We start from the raw sequence: 17,323 nt of genomic DNA on the forward strand, positions 1-17,323 counted from the left end.
AAAATAATAATAATAATAAATAAAATAAAATAAAATAAAATAAAATAAAATAAAATAAAATAAAATAAAATAAAATAAAATATGCTTTGAGACGGGAAGGCTATTTTATCTCTGATACAGTAATCAGGTGGCCTCATTTTGTCTTTAATAAAAAAAGAAACACCTAAAACACCACATGTATTACATTCAATCAGAAACTCTGCTATCTTTTATCATCATTTTCTAACAGGATTATGATGCTCTCAGCACCATAGCTATTATGAGCTCTGATAAGGTTACAGCAGATACACGGAATTACAATGCCTGTTGTTCAAAAAAATTAGACTCAGCTTCACACAACAGAAGGCTGAACCGTGCAGAGCTCAGATCAGTTTTGACCAGAAAAGAAAGAGACATACAGGAGCAGAAAACAGGAGGAACAAGGAGCTTCATGAAAAGGTCAGGCAGCTTCATGAGTCACATGCACTTTATCTCAATGGAAAGCTCAGTACAAGTAAAAAACAATGCACAAAAAAGCAGTGTAAGAAGAAAATAAATAATGCTTTGAGGTTTAACCCAGTCATGTCGACTGATGCAAGCTGTAATTCAGTTTCTATTTTCTATAGGAACCCGCTGTCCTAATAACATTGGTGCCAGACTGCAAACTGTAGTATCATTCTAACACATCCATTTTCTTTTATTTTCATTTTTATTTTTTATTTGTTTAGAATTTTCCCTAATTTTTTAAGGACAGGTAATTATTTGGGTAAAGTAGGACCAGGCCTCAGCAATGGACTGTGATTGTTTTCCTTACACTTATAGTAACTTTTTTTTCAATTAGCTATTCATAGATACACAAACCTATAACTACTTACTCAGTTTTTTATGTAGTCCACAGAACTCCTAGAACGCCAACAGCAAGACTTTTCTGCCAGCATCATTTCTTTCCACAATCAAGGTTCAGTGGGACCCAGGTGAAATCTGGGTGCAACCAAAGACTTCCTTACCACTCCAAATCCTTCATTAACTACTGACAGTACTACTCTAAAATATGCTAGAAGTAATTTACATGGAACTACATTCATAGTCTACTATATTTTTCCTGATGTCAGATCAGCTTATGTCCAATGCTGTCTATGTCAATCTACTGGGCATACAGCTGATGGTCTAAAGGAGAGAATTCTTCACTGCAGAGGAATCGTCACGGAGAATTCATTCGCGTAAGAGCAAGAAAGGTATCTGCACCAGATGAAGTAGAAGAAAAAAACACTGCGGGAATTGGAAGATATTAATATTTCCTTTCTCCATTTACCCTTTCAAACACCATGAACAGAAAGAGAATGCTGCAATGAGACTTACCCATTCTTTACACAGATCTTTACTCACATTATAACGAAGCAATGTTATATAAAGGAGAGTCATCGCTTCCTAAACGCTGCTTTACCCCTGACACTTATGAAGTGGAACAGAAAGTATACTTCCAGTGAAACTAACCTCTGTCAGGGTATAACATTACATTATTTTGAAGAGGTTTATTAAAAAACATTTTTAAAAAAATCTAGATTATGAGTATTATTAGTATTTGTTATACTACTGAGTTCTTCCATTTTACAAAGCATTTTAATTTCTTAGGATGATTATTGATTTAAGGACAGTTGCTTTTACAAGTAGTACAGTCCAACAGACACAAACACAAATAGCCTTTAGGAGTATAACATGCAATTATAGGTGGACAACTATAGCTCTAAGGAGGTGGGAATAAGCATTAGAAGGGGTAGCAGGACATGCAATTTCTCTATCTGAAGTTGCTCTTGTTTACCTCTCTCATTTCTCCCTTCCTCCCCCATTTTACTTGTTTTAATGTTCTTTGATTATGAATGCACTTGTCAACATTTAAAGAGCTGTTATCTGTAATTATTGGTGACATCTGGAAGATGTATTGAACTTCACTGAAATAAACTAATTAAGAACAATTCTGGTGAATAGAAAGCATAAAATTCAGCAAAGTTCTTTGAAGCCAACACCTATAGATAGCGAGCTTATATAACTTCCCTCATCTGTTATTACTACACTCCTGCTTTAGTTAAGAGGACCCATAAATGACTGAAGAGGACACACGTCTGTGGAACTGCAGTCTCCTGTTTGGCGGGTGGAGGTAATTGCTAGGCAGCAGGAAGACTGCAATGAATGTAAGGGCCATAATTAAAGACACAGCAATTTACACAGCCAGATTTAGCACTAACTCAAGTATTCCAGAAAACAAAGAACTGAATTCTTACCTGCAATAGCTAGAAAGTCTCACATCCAGGCTTTACATTGCTGTCCAGAAAGCACCTTATTTACATGCACACACAATTAATCAAAACACTATAAAACATGTATTGCAATAAACAGCAGACAACCTTGCTCTTGTCTGCATTAAGAGTATAAGAGCATAGCAGTGTAAAAAACTTTACTGCTAAGATGCTTTTAAAAGTCTCATCTCCCAGAGAATTTAGCAGCATCACTTAAAGAGCTAACACATTTGGCACGCAAGTGGGGCTTTGCAATATATGGTAAGAGTACTTATTCCTAGCAAAGAAAATAATTCAAAACAGCAGATACCCTGACCAAAAAAAAAAAAAAAGTGGTGAACAACTGACTTGTTCCTCCTTGTCTCCTCTATGCCTTGTGTAGAAATGGATGTTAACAGGATGCTTTAACTGTTGCTGCTGAATAATGAGAAAAGTCCCAAAAATTGCTCCAGAAGAAAGGTGTAAAACCAGAAGGTATAAAACCAGAATTATACCATTCCAGAAGAAATCAGCTGAGAATCTTCCGAACTGAAACAACCACCTGCTAAACCGACTAACATTTCCTTGAATATATTTTTAAAATACTTCATTACTTGTTTCTGGGGATGCTCTTAGAAGCCAGCATCCACAAATGTTTTCACATGCTAGGAGGAAAGCAAAAAGTAAAACTTCCAAATTGTTTCAGGTATGTATGTGACCCAGCAAAGTGTTTGTTGGAATGAGAAAACAACTGGAGAAAATAGTTCAGGACAGGGATGAAATCAACACACCAAAAGCATCAGTAGCAGCTATTCAGGCCACAAAACAGATGAAATAATTAAACACCTAAATTGTGCTCCTAGAAAGCCAAGTCTACTGTGATATTATGAGGTGTACTCAATCAGCCTTCATTAGGAGAGTAGAAGGAAGAGCCTTTTACACTAAAGTACGGAGGACTTTCCGTTCCATATAAGAGTAACACCTATTAGTAAGCCACTCCACCGAAGTTAGCTAAAATCAGGCAAAAGTCTAGCATGTACATTTCAAATATCAATGTAATTTTGGAATGTATCTTCTGTATTTTTAGTCAAGGCCAATATTGGAGATACAACTTAGATCTGTGTCTGACAGAAATCAACACAAAAGTACTTAAAATTCACACAGCTCTTATGCAACTCTTTCCTTCTCACGAAGCACATTTCGTGAACTGATGTTACTTAGCAGAGTGAACTCCAACCTACTAATCTGCTCAGTGGCAGCAGGCTTCAGGGCTTCAGCAATTCAACAGCACCAAACAACTTCCCTTGCATGAGTGTCTTTGCTCCCCACTTCCAAAGGGGGAGACAGCAGTCTCTTCCATCCCTGTAGAGCAGTTCCTCATAGAGCAAAAAACATCATATTCTTAATGAATATAACTGCTGTCCTAGACACAAAAATCCCAATATATTCTGTGGTGGTGCAGCCTCACCTCAAGCACCGTGTGCAGGTTTGGGCACCTTCTTATGTATAAGAAGGATAAAAAACTATTAGTGAGTGTCCAAAGGCATGCAACCAAGATGGTGAAGGGTCTGAAGGGAAAGGTGTATGAGGAGCAGCTGAGGTCCCTTGGTTTGTTCAGCCCAGAGCAGAGCAGGCTGAGGGGAGGCCTCATGGCGGCCTGCAGCTCCCTCACGAGGGGAGCGGAGGGGCAGGCGCTGAGCTCTGCTCTCTGGGGACAGCAACAGGACCTAAGGGAACGGCATGGAGCTGGGACAGGGGAGGGTCAGGGTGGGGGTTAGGGAAAGGTTCTGCCCCCAGAGGGTGGTGGGGCACTGGGACAGGCTGCCCGGGGAAGTGGTCACAGCACTGAGCCTGGGAGAGTTCAAGAAGTGTTTGTACAATGCTGTCAGACATACGGTCTGATTTTTGGGTGGTGCTGTGTGGAAGCAGGGGTTGGACTCAGTGATCCTTATGGGTCCATTCCAACTCAGCATATTTTATGATTCTGTGAATATTTTCAAGTAGCATGTGCATGTACACACAGAACTGCAACAAATCAATTTTTCTAATACAGTATTTTTATAGAAATTCATAGAAGACACCTTTCTGTATCTGTTACAAAGTTGCTTGATAAAGAGGAGCTATGCAGTGCAAGCAATGATTAGGTCTAACATGGAAATAACTGCTGCAGAAAAAGCACTTAAGGGCATTTCTTCAGTCATGAGCATTGGATGGCCTCTTTGAGGTGGCAAATATCACACTTGTCCTGTTTCCAATCTACTTGGAAAGTGACCTTTTACATGGGCAGATAGCGAGAGGACAAGGGGGAATGGTTTTAAACTAAAAGAGGGGAGATTTAGATGAGAGGTTCGGAGGAAATGCTTCACTCAGAGGGTGGTGAGGCACTGGCACAGGTTGCCCAGAGAAGCTGTGGATGCCCCATTCCTGGAGGTGTTCAAGGCCAGGTTGGAGGGGGTGACATCCCCGCCCGGGGGGGGGGGGGCGGCCCCGCCCCCCCAGAACTGGATGGTCTTTATGGTCCCTACCAAGCCAAGCCATTCTGTGATTCTATTCATGAAGTGATTTATGAGACACTCTAGCTGATGTGTCAGTTTCATATTTCTGTCTTGATCAAAACATAGCTGACAGTATAGCTGAGAGGAAATACTTTTATGAAGAATTTGACTCAGTAGTACAATGTGTAACATCTGTCCTCCAACTGCCAAACTCATCTGCAATCCTAACAAGTTCTTTAATAGCTACAGTCTACTCAGGCAGCCAGGGAAGTGATGCCAACTCCTAGTTCAGGGTTATAAATAAATAAATGTTCTCCAGTCCCAGGTGTTCAGGTGGCAAGCAGTATGTAAAAGCATAGTTTCTTCAGGAAATCATATACACATGGCTATCACAGTTCTACCCATATATACAAAATTAGTAATTCACTCATATCTGTTACCATGATGCTGGCCTTCATGAGAATTAATCTATGTCAGTGAAAGCCTTCAGTGCTAAGCCTTCAGTAACACCTATCAAACAAAAATGTTTCCCATAAAGAATTAATGCTTACCACTTCCTCCTAGCCTCTCTTTTAATGCAACGCTGCATACAGAATCACAAAGCAGTCAAGGCTGAATCAGATCTCTGTAGGTCATCAGGTCCAACTTTCCTGCTCAGGCAGGAAAGAACCTAGAACAGGATGCCCAGGGCCATGCTCAGACAGCTTCTTAAGTTCTTGAAGAAGGAAGACTCCACGGCCGCTCTGGCAACCTGTGCCAGTGCTCATGCACCTGCACAGCAAAGTGTTTCCTGATGTTCACAGAGATCCTCCTGGGTCACAAATTGCACCCATTGTCTCTTGTCCTGGCGGCACTGGGTAACACTGGAAAGAAGCTGCTTCTGTCCTCTTTGCACCGTTCCTCCCCACCCACCCCACCCCTCCAATTTTCAGGCTGAACAGTCCCCAGTTTCCCAGCCTTCCCTCACAGGGATAACTACACTCCAGCACTCCAGTCCCTTCATCTTATCTGTGGCCCTTCATTGACTCTCACCAGTATGTTCATCTTTCTTATACTGTGGAACCCAGAACGGGACCCAGCTCTCCAGCTATGGCCTCACCAGTGCTGAGTAGAGAGAGGGGAAGGATCACCTCCCTCCACCTGCTAGCAGTGCTTTGCCTAATGAAGCCCATGATACCATCAGCCTTCTTTGTAGCAAGGGCACACTGCCTGCTCATGTTCAGTTTGGTGTCCACCAGGAATCCATGGTCCTTTTCTGCCAAGCTGCTTTCTAGGTGGATGGTCCCCAGCATACATTGATGCATGGGGTCATTTTTCTCCAGGTGCAGGACTTCGCACTTCTCCTTGTTGAGCTTCATGAAGCTCCTGTTGACTCATTTCCCCAGCCTGTCCAGGTCCTTCTGGAAGTATTTGACAACAACTACCATTTCATTTGACCTCATCATTTAACTCGACTACCTCAAAGAGGGAGAAAATAGCACAATTGGAAAGGCAGGAGAAAAAAAAAAAAAAAGTTTGAATCTGGCCCCCCATAAAAAAAACACATGATCCTTGTCTTCATTCAGCAGTAGGTATTTACAGGCTAGAAGTGTTAATGACACTGATGGGAAAGATGCAGATTATAAAAGTAAGCATGTACATGCCATAGCAGTACAGCAACTCTCTCAACTGGTAGGGTAGCTACCTCTTCTAATTTCAGCTGTCCTATACTCTTAAGTAGTAACAAACCTTCGTTTCCTAGTGCTCAACATTAAAACATTTTTTTCCCCAGTATGAAAGAGTGAATAAACAGATAAACCTGTTTTTAAAAAACATCTTCTGCAGTACTTGAGCAATTCTTTTAGTAAAAATGTGCTTGGAAATGCTCTCTTGTTTTTTCAAACAAAGACAGAAAGCCTTTAGAGTTCAGTGTGAAAAACCCCTAATTAAAATAATGAGGGATCCATCTCAGAAAGCCTTTTTGAATTTCTGTGTAAATTGTAACAGAAACTTATAAAAAAAAGTGACTGCCTGAAACAGGTTGACAGAGCTACACTTCAAGTATCTTCTTCTGTACAGAAAAAAAAAATGGCAAGATGCAAACAAATGGAACAGAATTTTCCAGTTATTTCACTGGGATTGTGGGAGCTTAAGATAAAAAATATTAATTTTAATTATAAGCCAGTATGTTCTAAGAAATTAGGATGTCTAACTAAGGTGATACAAATGAGAAATAAGACAGAAAATATTAAAGAGGTATATTCATTTAATTTTCATTAGAATTAATATAGAAATATATGCATCTTTATAAGAACTACATACCTTTTATTCAGAGAAAGATGTACAATGAGAAAAGTATGATTCTGTACTGATGCTGAGAAACAAAGAAGGAACACTATTAACGGTTACGGTCATTTCATAATTGTGTCTACAGCAATTAAAATAGCTTGTATATTAGCAGTTTAATGAATCAGTACATTAATGTTACGTAGTCTACAAAGTGTTTTAATCATTGCTTCTGAAGTAATTGAAGTTTCTGTTTTCTGAAGTTCTTCACTACTGTGGTAGATGATTGAGCAATTCAGAGTTTGGCATAATCTTTCAGGATTGTTTCCAGTTTCTGGCTCAGCATGATGTTCCCCTTCACTTTTAGCTTACCAGAAAAGAATGCCTACAGAAAGCAAAGAAAGGAAAAAGTGTATTCAATTGCACAATTCAAAGAATTGCTATCTCCAAACAAAAAGCCGAAGAAACTTGTGGCTGTTTAATGCTTCTGTGAAAGCCTTCAGTGAGAAACCCCTACTGGTTTGGGATTTTTAAAAGAAACACAATCTAAGATCCAATTTAATGGCATCCATAATCACCATTTTCAATCTAGAGCACTGGAAAGACCTTGTTTACCAACCAAAAAAGCAAAACCAAGCCAAACAACCAAAAATTTAGTGGCCTCAATTTCTTTCCTAAACACAGCACAGACAACTTCATCTGGTGTAAGCCAAACTTCTTTGCAGAAGCTGACAAAAACTTTGCAGATGCACAAAAATAAAGCTTCCAGTCTTCTCCTCCTTATGCAAGAGAAGTTCATATATCCTTGCCTTACTAAAAAGGCATCCACTTGTTCAAATTTGTAACAATTCCAAACGGGAACTTTCACAATACACACACATGCATATTCTGAAGAAATGTAATGGCTTTATACATAGTATATTGCAACATACAAAAAATAGACAATACAGGGAACAGATTTTGTTATGTTTGCAGAATCAGAGATCACTGACTATTCTCACTGAAATGCTGGTACATCGCATTCATATTGTCCCTAGTTCAAAAAGCTATATACGCTGTTTCAATCTAGTTCTTTTTTCTTTTAAACTCGTTTTGCTGTGCTGTGGTTTTGCAATTTGAGAGCTCTTTGAAAGTTCTCAAAACAGCATGCTTTTGCATAGTTCCATTAACTTGAAATACATTCAATTAAGGTAGAAAGAGACAACAGAACAGAATTTGAATAGATGCACAGAGCTCCTTTAGATTAAAAACTTCACAGAACTCCAAGGAAATACTAATGCCTAAGAATAGATAATATGCCTAAAATTGCAATCATTGTTTTCTAGCTTTCTGGTGATGACATGTCAACATCTTGTTTATGCCCTATTCCTGCTATATACAGAGGGTCACAAAGGTTTTTACTTATGTGGTATGTAGGACTTAAATATTTGCCACCAACATTAGTCTCCAATTTTAAAAACAAAGCCCCCAACAACTTCTGCTTGGGATCAAAGAAAAGCAAATGTTTGATTCTCAATGAGCTGATTAAACTTTTCATTTGCTCAAGCTTTAATCTGTAAGCTGATGTTAAACTTGTGAGAATTTAATTTATTTTTACACAAGGCATTTTTATACTGGTGAAATCAGTAGTTTTAAGCAGTTGATTACCCCAAGAAGCTGAAAGCACCAACTTAAGAAAGTAGCCTTTCTTAAATGTTTCCCTTAAAAACTACCTCATTTGGGTGAAGTTTGCCCAGTTTCAATGTGTCTGCATTCACGCACTGACAGTGATTTTTCTTTGCATCAGTAGTAGCAGTAAATCAAAGCACTGCAATAAATACCAACTTCCTGTAATACCGATCAAAACATCCCTAGTGGCAAAACCAATGAACCCTAACCTTGCAAATCATATTGTGAAGTGCCAAAAAACAAACTAAAAAATAATTTTGCACTGCTAGGCTTTATTTATGTCATTCGAGATACCTTTGTCTTCCTTAGAGGTAAAGATGGCATAAATTCTTTACCATGCCTTCTGATTAATTTAGTACAAGGTTATATGTGCTTATACCTAATTTGAATCTGGTTTGCACTGTCAAACATCCTGAGTTGAGTGTTTTGGAATGCAAACAAACATGATCCCAGAACTGAACTAAAATAAACAGTAATTTCCCAGGCAAGTTAGTGCATCCATGACACAAAAGTTTTACCTTTTGGGGGTTGGTCTTTTGTTGCACCACATCCATAAAATCTTGGTCTGAGAGAGTGAAGGTAGTATCAGCAGAACTTCTTGCAGGTCCTTGATACACAGCCCCAGAGCCATTCTTCAAGTCAATTGCTGAGAAAGAGAAGCAAAAACAGTTTTAGTTCAAAATAAAGATGAAATTCTCAGTTTAAATAACACTCCTCTCTATATTATTACAAAGTATCCAATCTAAACATAAACATCAAGCTAAGTTACATAGAAAATAGTGTTTTTATGTTGTTATTTTTATATTCTTCTTTAATGAAAGTAAGTAACAGAATAGGGGGAAAAATATCTATTCCAGTACTGTTCTAGCAACAGTTAATCATGCACAGATAGTAACAAAGTGCTTTCATCCTCTAGGTTAATAGCTAAGCAATTGAACAGTAGTAAATTCAAAATTCAAACTCTTTTAAGAAAGTGGAGATTAAGAAAGTTTGTAGTTGATATTTTTAGAGCAGGTAAGACAGGCCAGAAGAGACACTCAAAATGTAGTTAACAAATCCGTAGCAGATAAGACAGGCCAGAAGAGACACTCAAAATGTAGTTAACAAATCCGTATTTCAGTCACAAGCACATTGTTTTATAGAAATCTAAGTGAGAACAATCCCTACATCACCTGAAAAAAGATCTGTCCTTTCATTGTTATGAATAGATATAACTTAGGTATCAGCATTGCACTACCCTTCTCCAAGATCACTGATGTTTCTGTAGCTCAGACATTAGTCTTCAGAAAAGAAAACAGCATACATTTCCTAATCATTTCCAGTGTCTGCTTCTTCAGTAACTATGCTAGATGAACTTTCGATATTCATTCAGATAGAAATTATACTATCTCTCTCCTTAAAGTATGCTTTGAAACAGCGCAAATGATTAAGGGACGCATGCATATAAGTTCGGTTATTTTGTTTTATCATTGTTCCATGCACGTTGGTTTTAATAATTTCATTGTCATCAACATAATTTAACACAGCATGGGAGAAGACTGTTACTAGTTTGGATGAGAACTTTAGTAGATGAAAGGGAAAAAAAATCTATTGATATAAAGGCAGGAAAATACTCATTTAAAGTAAACCAGAGACAATTGCTCAATACTAAAACATCTCTGGAAGGAATAAAACAATGGATTGTTATGAAAGTTTTCAGTTAAATCTCAGCTTTCTGGTTAGTTCTAAAAGCCATGTAGAGACAACCTAGCTAACAGGGAGGGGAACTTACAGCAAGGACTGAGATTTTGAAATTCTTGCAAACAGCACAAAACACTTCAGAGTCAAAAGAAATAACGAGTGCAAATAACACAAAAACTTCACATTAGCAGCGAACTTTGAGGATTTTAAATTAGCATCATATATTCAGAGAAATGAATGTGGTAGCTTTCAAATACATGGTAGCATTTTCCATATTTTGCCCAACAGGCAATGCAGCACATTGTGCTTGGTGGAAAGAGCATTTAAAGCCTTGCCAAACATCTGTCGTCCTTTTCTTGAAAGCCAAAAATTCTCCTAAGTGCCTGGAGCTTCAGAGTGTTATTTTCCCACACCAAGTGGCCCGCCAAAATTATCTATTACAAGGCTAACACTATCCAGTATTGTGTCGTTTGTTTAGAAGAATATTTTGACAGGGTGTGCTCTGCCAGCTCTTTCTCATATTTTGCAAATACCCAGCATTTTCCTTTACACCTTTTCCATTTGGCCCCCTCTTTTTTAAGCACAAAACAAGATCATTACCAAAGAACATGACATCTCTAATCACAGACTTAAGATTGCCAAACAGTTTCTTTTAGTTGCCAAAATTTATGACACTTGTCTAATGGTAGAGATTTATTTCTGCATAAACTGCCTCATGCTTATTTTTTTCAAGTAATATTTCTGAAAGGTTAAGGTGAACTAAACAGATTGACAATAGCTTTTTTCTGTCTGACACAGTTAAGCCTTTCAATTTTTGAAATCTCTTGTAAGTAATATTTAGCCAGTTATAATAAAACTAGAAAGAGAATTGAGCGTACAGTCCTGTTCAGTGAGAAAAGTGACATAACAGATAATTATTATCCACTTCATTTTAAGGTGAATTGTAATTTCAGGGATTGGTTTAATGGACACCACTAGCTTGACAGTGTGGTGGTTTTACCATGCTAGGCAGTTGAACGCCACAACCGCTCTCTCACTCCCCCTCCTCAGATGAGGAGGGGAAGAAGTAAAGGGAAGAACAACTCACAGGTTGAGATAAGGATGATTTAATTAAAGAGGGGAATATATATATATATATATATATATATATAAATATATTATTAAGGAAATATTATTATTAATTAAACAATTCAACTAAAGGAAAAAAAGGGAAAGGGGAAGAGGGGAAGAGGGGAAAGGGAATAACTAAACAAAACAAGTAAAGGCTATGTGGAAGTGCAGAGGAAAGAAATTACTCTCTACTTCCCACAAATGAGCGATGCTTGACCACGTCCTTGAAGCAGGGCCTCAACGCACGTAGCCGGTGTTCGGGAGGAGGACAGACGTCTTCACAATGAGAGCCCACCCCTCCCCTCTTCTTCCTTTTTCCACCTTTTATTGCTGAGTGTGACATCATATGGTATGGAATATCCCTTTGGTTGGTTTAGGTCAGCTGCCCTGCTGATGTTTCTTTCTCACTTTTTGGCCACCCCCTAGGAGGGTCAGAGAGAGTCCTGATGCTGTGCCAGCACTTCTCAGCAGCAGACACAACAGTAGTGTGATACCACTGCTGTTCTAGCTACACGTGTAGAGCGCAGCACTGTATGGGCTGCTGCAGGGAAAGGTAACATCCCAGCCAGACCCAGTACAGACAGTAAGAAAAGAAAATTGACTACTGAGCACAAGATGAACAATCTGCCTGTCCATCATAAAAAGAACTATATCATACCAGTAGTTAAGATACCACTGTTCAAGTTACAAATAAACCTAAGTAACATTGTAGACTTTGATGACCTCTTGAAAATCATTTATGTATTTTTTTATTTCTGTACGCTTCACAGCTAGTGAAACAAAACAGATGAGTTCTGCTTCTTGCCAAATCACTTTCCCCTACACATATGCCAAAAAAAAAAAAAAAAGTCAAATATTTTGGTTGCGAAGCTTCACAGTATTCATGTGATGAAAATTTGCTAAAGAAAAAAAAGAGCAAAAAATGTTTGTCAGGGATTAGGGCCACTACAGTCTTCCTATACCTTCTGTGATTGTGGGTAAGAGCTGTGTAACATGCCTTTAATCCCAAACCCCTGCTATATAGTCTAACATTATAAGTAAGCCTTTAAACGTCACTCCCATGGGTTACTCAGGTCCAGATTAGTACGAAGTTTCACAGAGGATACCATCTCCTAAGGTTAACCAGCCTTAACTGATAAGGAGCTCTTACAATACACCTCTGCTCAAACACTAGCACTGTGATGAACCATACCAATGGTGAGCTCAGTTTGAGGCACACAAAAAGCATTGATCAGCAAGCCCTGGTGTCCTGAGTTGAGATCAACTGGCTGCCAGGTGCCCACCCAACCGCCCTCTCACTCCTCCTCCACAGCAGGACAGGGGAAGAAAATATGCAAAAGCTTGAGGGTTGAGATAAGGACATACCATTCACCAATTACTATAATTGGCAAAACAGACTTGACTTGGTGAAGATTAATTTTATTTATTGCCAATTAAAATTTGGGTAGGATAGCAAGAAACAAAATCCCAACAAAAAACACTTTCATCCTCCCAGGCTCAACTTCACTCATGACTCTGAGCAGTGCTGGGGGATGGAGAATAGGGGTTGTGGTCAGTCCACAGCAATTCCTCTCCGGTTCTCCTTCCACCTCACTCTTCTCCCCTGTAGGTTCCCCAGGAGAACCTGTTCCTGTGTAGGTTCTCCATAGGCCACAGCTTCCTTCAGGGCACATCCAACTGCTGTGGCGTGGGGTCCTCCACAGGCTGCAGGGTGCAAATCTGCTCTGCCCGGGTACACCATGGGCTTCAGGACAACAACCTGCTTCATCATGGTCTTCTCCACAGACTGCAGGGGAATCTCCATTCCAATACCAAGAACACTTTTTCCCCCTTCTGCTTCAATGACATTGGTGTCTACAAAAGCACGAGTCTCATCTTGTGCTTCATTATGCATGCATTACATTTTTGGTTGTCCCTGCCTTTCCCAGATTCTTCCAGAAGGGAAGCCAGATGCTGAAAATGCCTGACATAACATCTCTTAAGACACAACAGACCCTCTTCTCCTCTACTAAGCCCCGGCTGGAAAAACAGTTTTGATACATCTCATCAAATATATTGATTAATCAGTCTCACCATCGTGAAGTTCAGATGACATGAAATTAGAGTTAAAAAGTTGTGACTCAGGAAATTCTAAGAACTCTGAATAAGATACATAATCCATTGTTGCAAGCCTTGTTCTCCTCTATTTCACATCCAAATCTCAAGGACGCTGTTTATCAATCTACATCTAAAATTAATTGTAAACTCTCCAAGCACAAGTATGTCTGTAAATACTGCATGCTCATGGTACCAAGGATAAAATTTTATTTAATCACAACAAATCTTTAATCCATCTCAAATTAAGACATACTAGTTTTGTTTTTTGTTTTTTAAAGAGGAGCTATCTAATAGTATGTTCTTTTCTAGAAAGATGAAAACTGTGATTTCCATTTCTACTTTATTCTTTTAAACAGTATCGCTATATCTGCTACAGAAGACACACACACACACACAAAAAAAAAATAATCACAGCATCCACGAACGAAATCTGTAACAACCAATACTGCCTTTTTCGAGAAGCATCATCTCCTGTTACTTGACAAGTTTCCCCACCTCCACCTTGTTCACTTCCTTTCTTTTAAGCTTGTTAAAAAACTAAGTGTTCCTTTCTGGTGTACAATGATCAAAACCACGGCATACACTGGTCTTTTGAAGAGAGGAAATAAATTAATTCCTTACAGATAGGGAAAACTACCCCCAGAATTTTGCCTGTTCATTTTTTGCAGGAAAAAAAGGGGTATTAGAAACATATATGATCATTTTTCTCATCTCCCAACATATACCCAGATTATTCAGATCATAACTGAGGTTAAACTACAGCACCAATATGCAGACAAGTGAACATAAACTAGCAATGAAAGAAATAAGCTGAATGCCAGAGCAGATTCCAAGCATCAGAGCAGAACATCTCTAGCTTTCCAAAAGGATTTAAGACCAAAGAAGGTGCCTTTTCAGTGGATGAAGCAGTAGCCATCTTTCAAATTTTTGTTTTTAATTGTATATATTACATATTACAGGTAATTAAACACCTATGAATTATTATCCTCCATAAGATGGTCTTGTCAGAGTAAAAATAAAAAAGCCCAAAATGACAGACAAAAACTCTACACAGTTCAATAGCTGGTAGTCCAAAAGCTAGAGAGTCTGTCATTTGTGGTATGAGTTTTGCCTTGCTTGTTAAGACTGCCCTACCATCCTTAAGAGAAAGCTATCAAGGGGACAGACTTTGTGTCTTTTTGATGTGTTTTTTTTTGTTTGTTTGTTTTTAAATTCTGCCTCACAGAGGATAAGTAACGACCATACAAGGCTCATTCTAAAAGTAAATGGAATGAAGTGTCACCCACTCTTCATTGCCCAGAGTCACTCATGTCATAAATTATTAAGCAATTTCCCAGTGAAATCAGTGGCATGCACAATCAAACACACATAATGATTTCTCTGCAGTTTTTCTACAGAAGTTTTATTTTTCCAAGAACTGAAAAGGAACAGAAGTATTTTCTGCCTTCAGCAGTGCCTTCAGAAGCATGATTAAAAAGCAACACAAGGGGAAAATCCTGACTACCATTATAGAGAGCCAGTAACTATCAGCTAATAAATCTCAGTGGCTATGTCTTCTATCTATGGAAAGAGAACTTGAAATTAAGTAGCTTAGCTCTAAACAAAGACAAATATTTTATAAGTACTGAAAACAACAGAAGCAATTGTTGTACAGTAATAAATATGCAGGAGAGACCAAAGCATGCTTTAGGTACTAAAGCTAACTGGAGAAGCCGAAATCAAAGCTGTGGGGTCTCTAATGAGAATTCTGTTTAAAAAAAAGATCCAGCACTGCTAAGCTTATGGTCTTGATACTGTCAAAATCTATATTGATTTATGTCCATTTTTAGCAGCCTCTTAAATTAGAGCAACTTGTTTCTTTAAAGAAAAAACACTAATTAAGATCAAATGTCAATGTATACAGCTCAACGTTTTTCAAATACTGAATGAGCTATCCAAAATTTCATATCCTGAGTACAAGACTGGTGTTTCTATATCCATAGTTTCACACAACCTACAGAAAGCTAAATAAAAGTAAAGGTCATTGCTGATTAAACAGACTAGTGTTACTAATATTAGTACTATCATCATAAGTGCCTCCATAACAACAGTTACAGAGTTCATAAATCCTATTTAATTTAAAGTAATAAAAAATAATCTCGTCTTACTGTGCAGAAGAGATCAAAAGGCTACAGTTACAATTAAAACACTAAAAGCAAATATAAATTAAAAGTTTGGAAACACCAGAATGACTGCCTAGATGAGAAAATTTTACAGCAGTCCTTAATACTGCTGCTTTCTCTTATCTGCTTCCCTCCCACGCTCCTCACAGATCTGGAAAGCTCAAGGACATTAGCAGAAGATGCTGGAGCTACAATTATCAAGTGAGACATCAATGAGCTGCAGGGCCCAGATTGTTTCTAGCACTGTCAATTGCTGCAGTTTTCACAACAACACTAAGCTGTGCAAAAGTGACAAGTCAAAAGATGAGAAGACAAGACAGCACAACTAGGTAACGGGTTTCACGCAGGAAAGAGCCTAGCAGGTAGCCCAAGAGTACCATAAGCACTACTTGTAAGGTCCTAGGAGGCCCTTAGAAGTAGAGGCTTAAAAAGAAGATGGATAATGAAATAATTAGCATTAACTCAAAGCTTACAACAAAACAAAAAACTCTCACAAATTAATCCACCTCCTGACATTTCACTTGTTCCAATTATAGTATGTCAAGAATTCTGAACACAGAGCGAAGCGGTATGCAATATTTACCTACAAGAACCAAATTCTAAACTAATTTTAATTTCATATTTTTCTCTGCTTGTATGTCATGGGATGTCGATCTCAAAAGAACAATTTTACTTTAAGAATGAGATTTCAAAATTATTACAAGCTAAATTAGCATAATGTTTAGAAAACTGATTTACAGTTAGTTTACACAGGAGATCAACTAAAAAAAACACTGGGCCAAATTAAAATGAGGTTTAGAGAAGTGAAATTCTATGGACGAAATTGACTAATGTCAAAAATAAAACTTTTGAATGCTTGTCTCTGTTTAGCTTGTGTTTTTAATTATGTTGTGGTTTAACCTGCAAAGCAACTAAGCAACACATAGCAGTTTGCTTACTTCCCTATCACATCCACAACAATGGGATGGAGGGAGAGAATAATCATGGGTTTTAGAAGTTTAGTAACTTCCATTACTGAACATTAACTGACAACCCCATTACTTGCGTATTCAGTACACAGTCAGATTTTTAGTAGATTCATCTACTACTTTAAGCTTATTTTCAAGATAACAGTTGAATTAGAAAAAGTATAACTAATCTTGTTTCATTAAAAAATGCATCAGGACATCATACAAAACTATGACTTACTCCATTGCATTGCTGTTTTTCCATCTTTAGTTATGTCCCACTGGAATATGGCATTTACTTTCTTTACCAATTCATTTCCAATCTCTTTGACGCGACGGCCTATTTCTTCAAACACAAGGTCACTCTGCAGCCCTGCAGTCTTAAAAAAAATATGAAGAATTTGAAATTGAAAGCTCTGTTCAAAAGGGAACAAATATGACTATCAGTTCAAGCATTGTGTCCAAAAAAGTGTCTATTGCAGAATTATTAAGAGTAATTGAGATGTCTTCCACCACAAATAATTACCTCTAGCAATTGTCAGCATTAGAGAGTACATTCAAGCAGAAAATGTTTCAGGGACTCTTGCTTGAGAATTATTTCATCTCTTGCTTTTACAGTTTTCATCATTTATCACTGTAATTTAAGA

At 38.1% G+C, this 17,323-nt stretch overlaps 1 protein-coding gene and 1 long non-coding RNA gene across 2 annotated transcripts in view; one reads left to right on the forward strand and one right to left on the reverse strand.

Annotated features, from left to right (window-relative positions):
* LOC118156053 overlaps window positions 1–5,541 on the forward strand; it is an 11,335-nt gene extending 5,794 nt beyond the window's left edge. The window contains exon 3 of the long non-coding RNA XR_004746128.1: window positions 5,252–5,541. This is a non-coding gene — a long non-coding RNA (uncharacterized LOC118156053). The remainder of the gene's footprint in view (window positions 1–5,251) is intronic.
* Window positions 5,542–6,970: 1,429 nt separating this feature from the next.
* The window catches only part of HSD17B4 (hydroxysteroid 17-beta dehydrogenase 4), a 62,840-nt gene continuing 52,487 nt past the window's right edge, over window positions 6,971–17,323 (reverse strand). The window contains exons 22-24 of the mRNA XM_035309797.1: window positions 16,918–17,056; window positions 9,199–9,326; window positions 6,971–7,397 (exon numbers count right to left, since the gene is read on the reverse strand). Of these exons, the coding sequence (XP_035165688.1) occupies window positions 7,308–7,397; window positions 9,199–9,326; window positions 16,918–17,056 (357 nt within the window). The 3' untranslated portion in view covers window positions 6,971–7,307. The remainder of the gene's footprint in view (window positions 7,398–9,198; window positions 9,327–16,917; window positions 17,057–17,323) is intronic.

This window comes from Oxyura jamaicensis, chromosome Z (genome assembly GCF_011077185.1).
Source record: "Oxyura jamaicensis isolate SHBP4307 breed ruddy duck chromosome Z, BPBGC_Ojam_1.0, whole genome shotgun sequence".
Taxonomy (NCBI): domain Eukaryota; kingdom Metazoa; phylum Chordata; class Aves; order Anseriformes; family Anatidae; genus Oxyura; species Oxyura jamaicensis.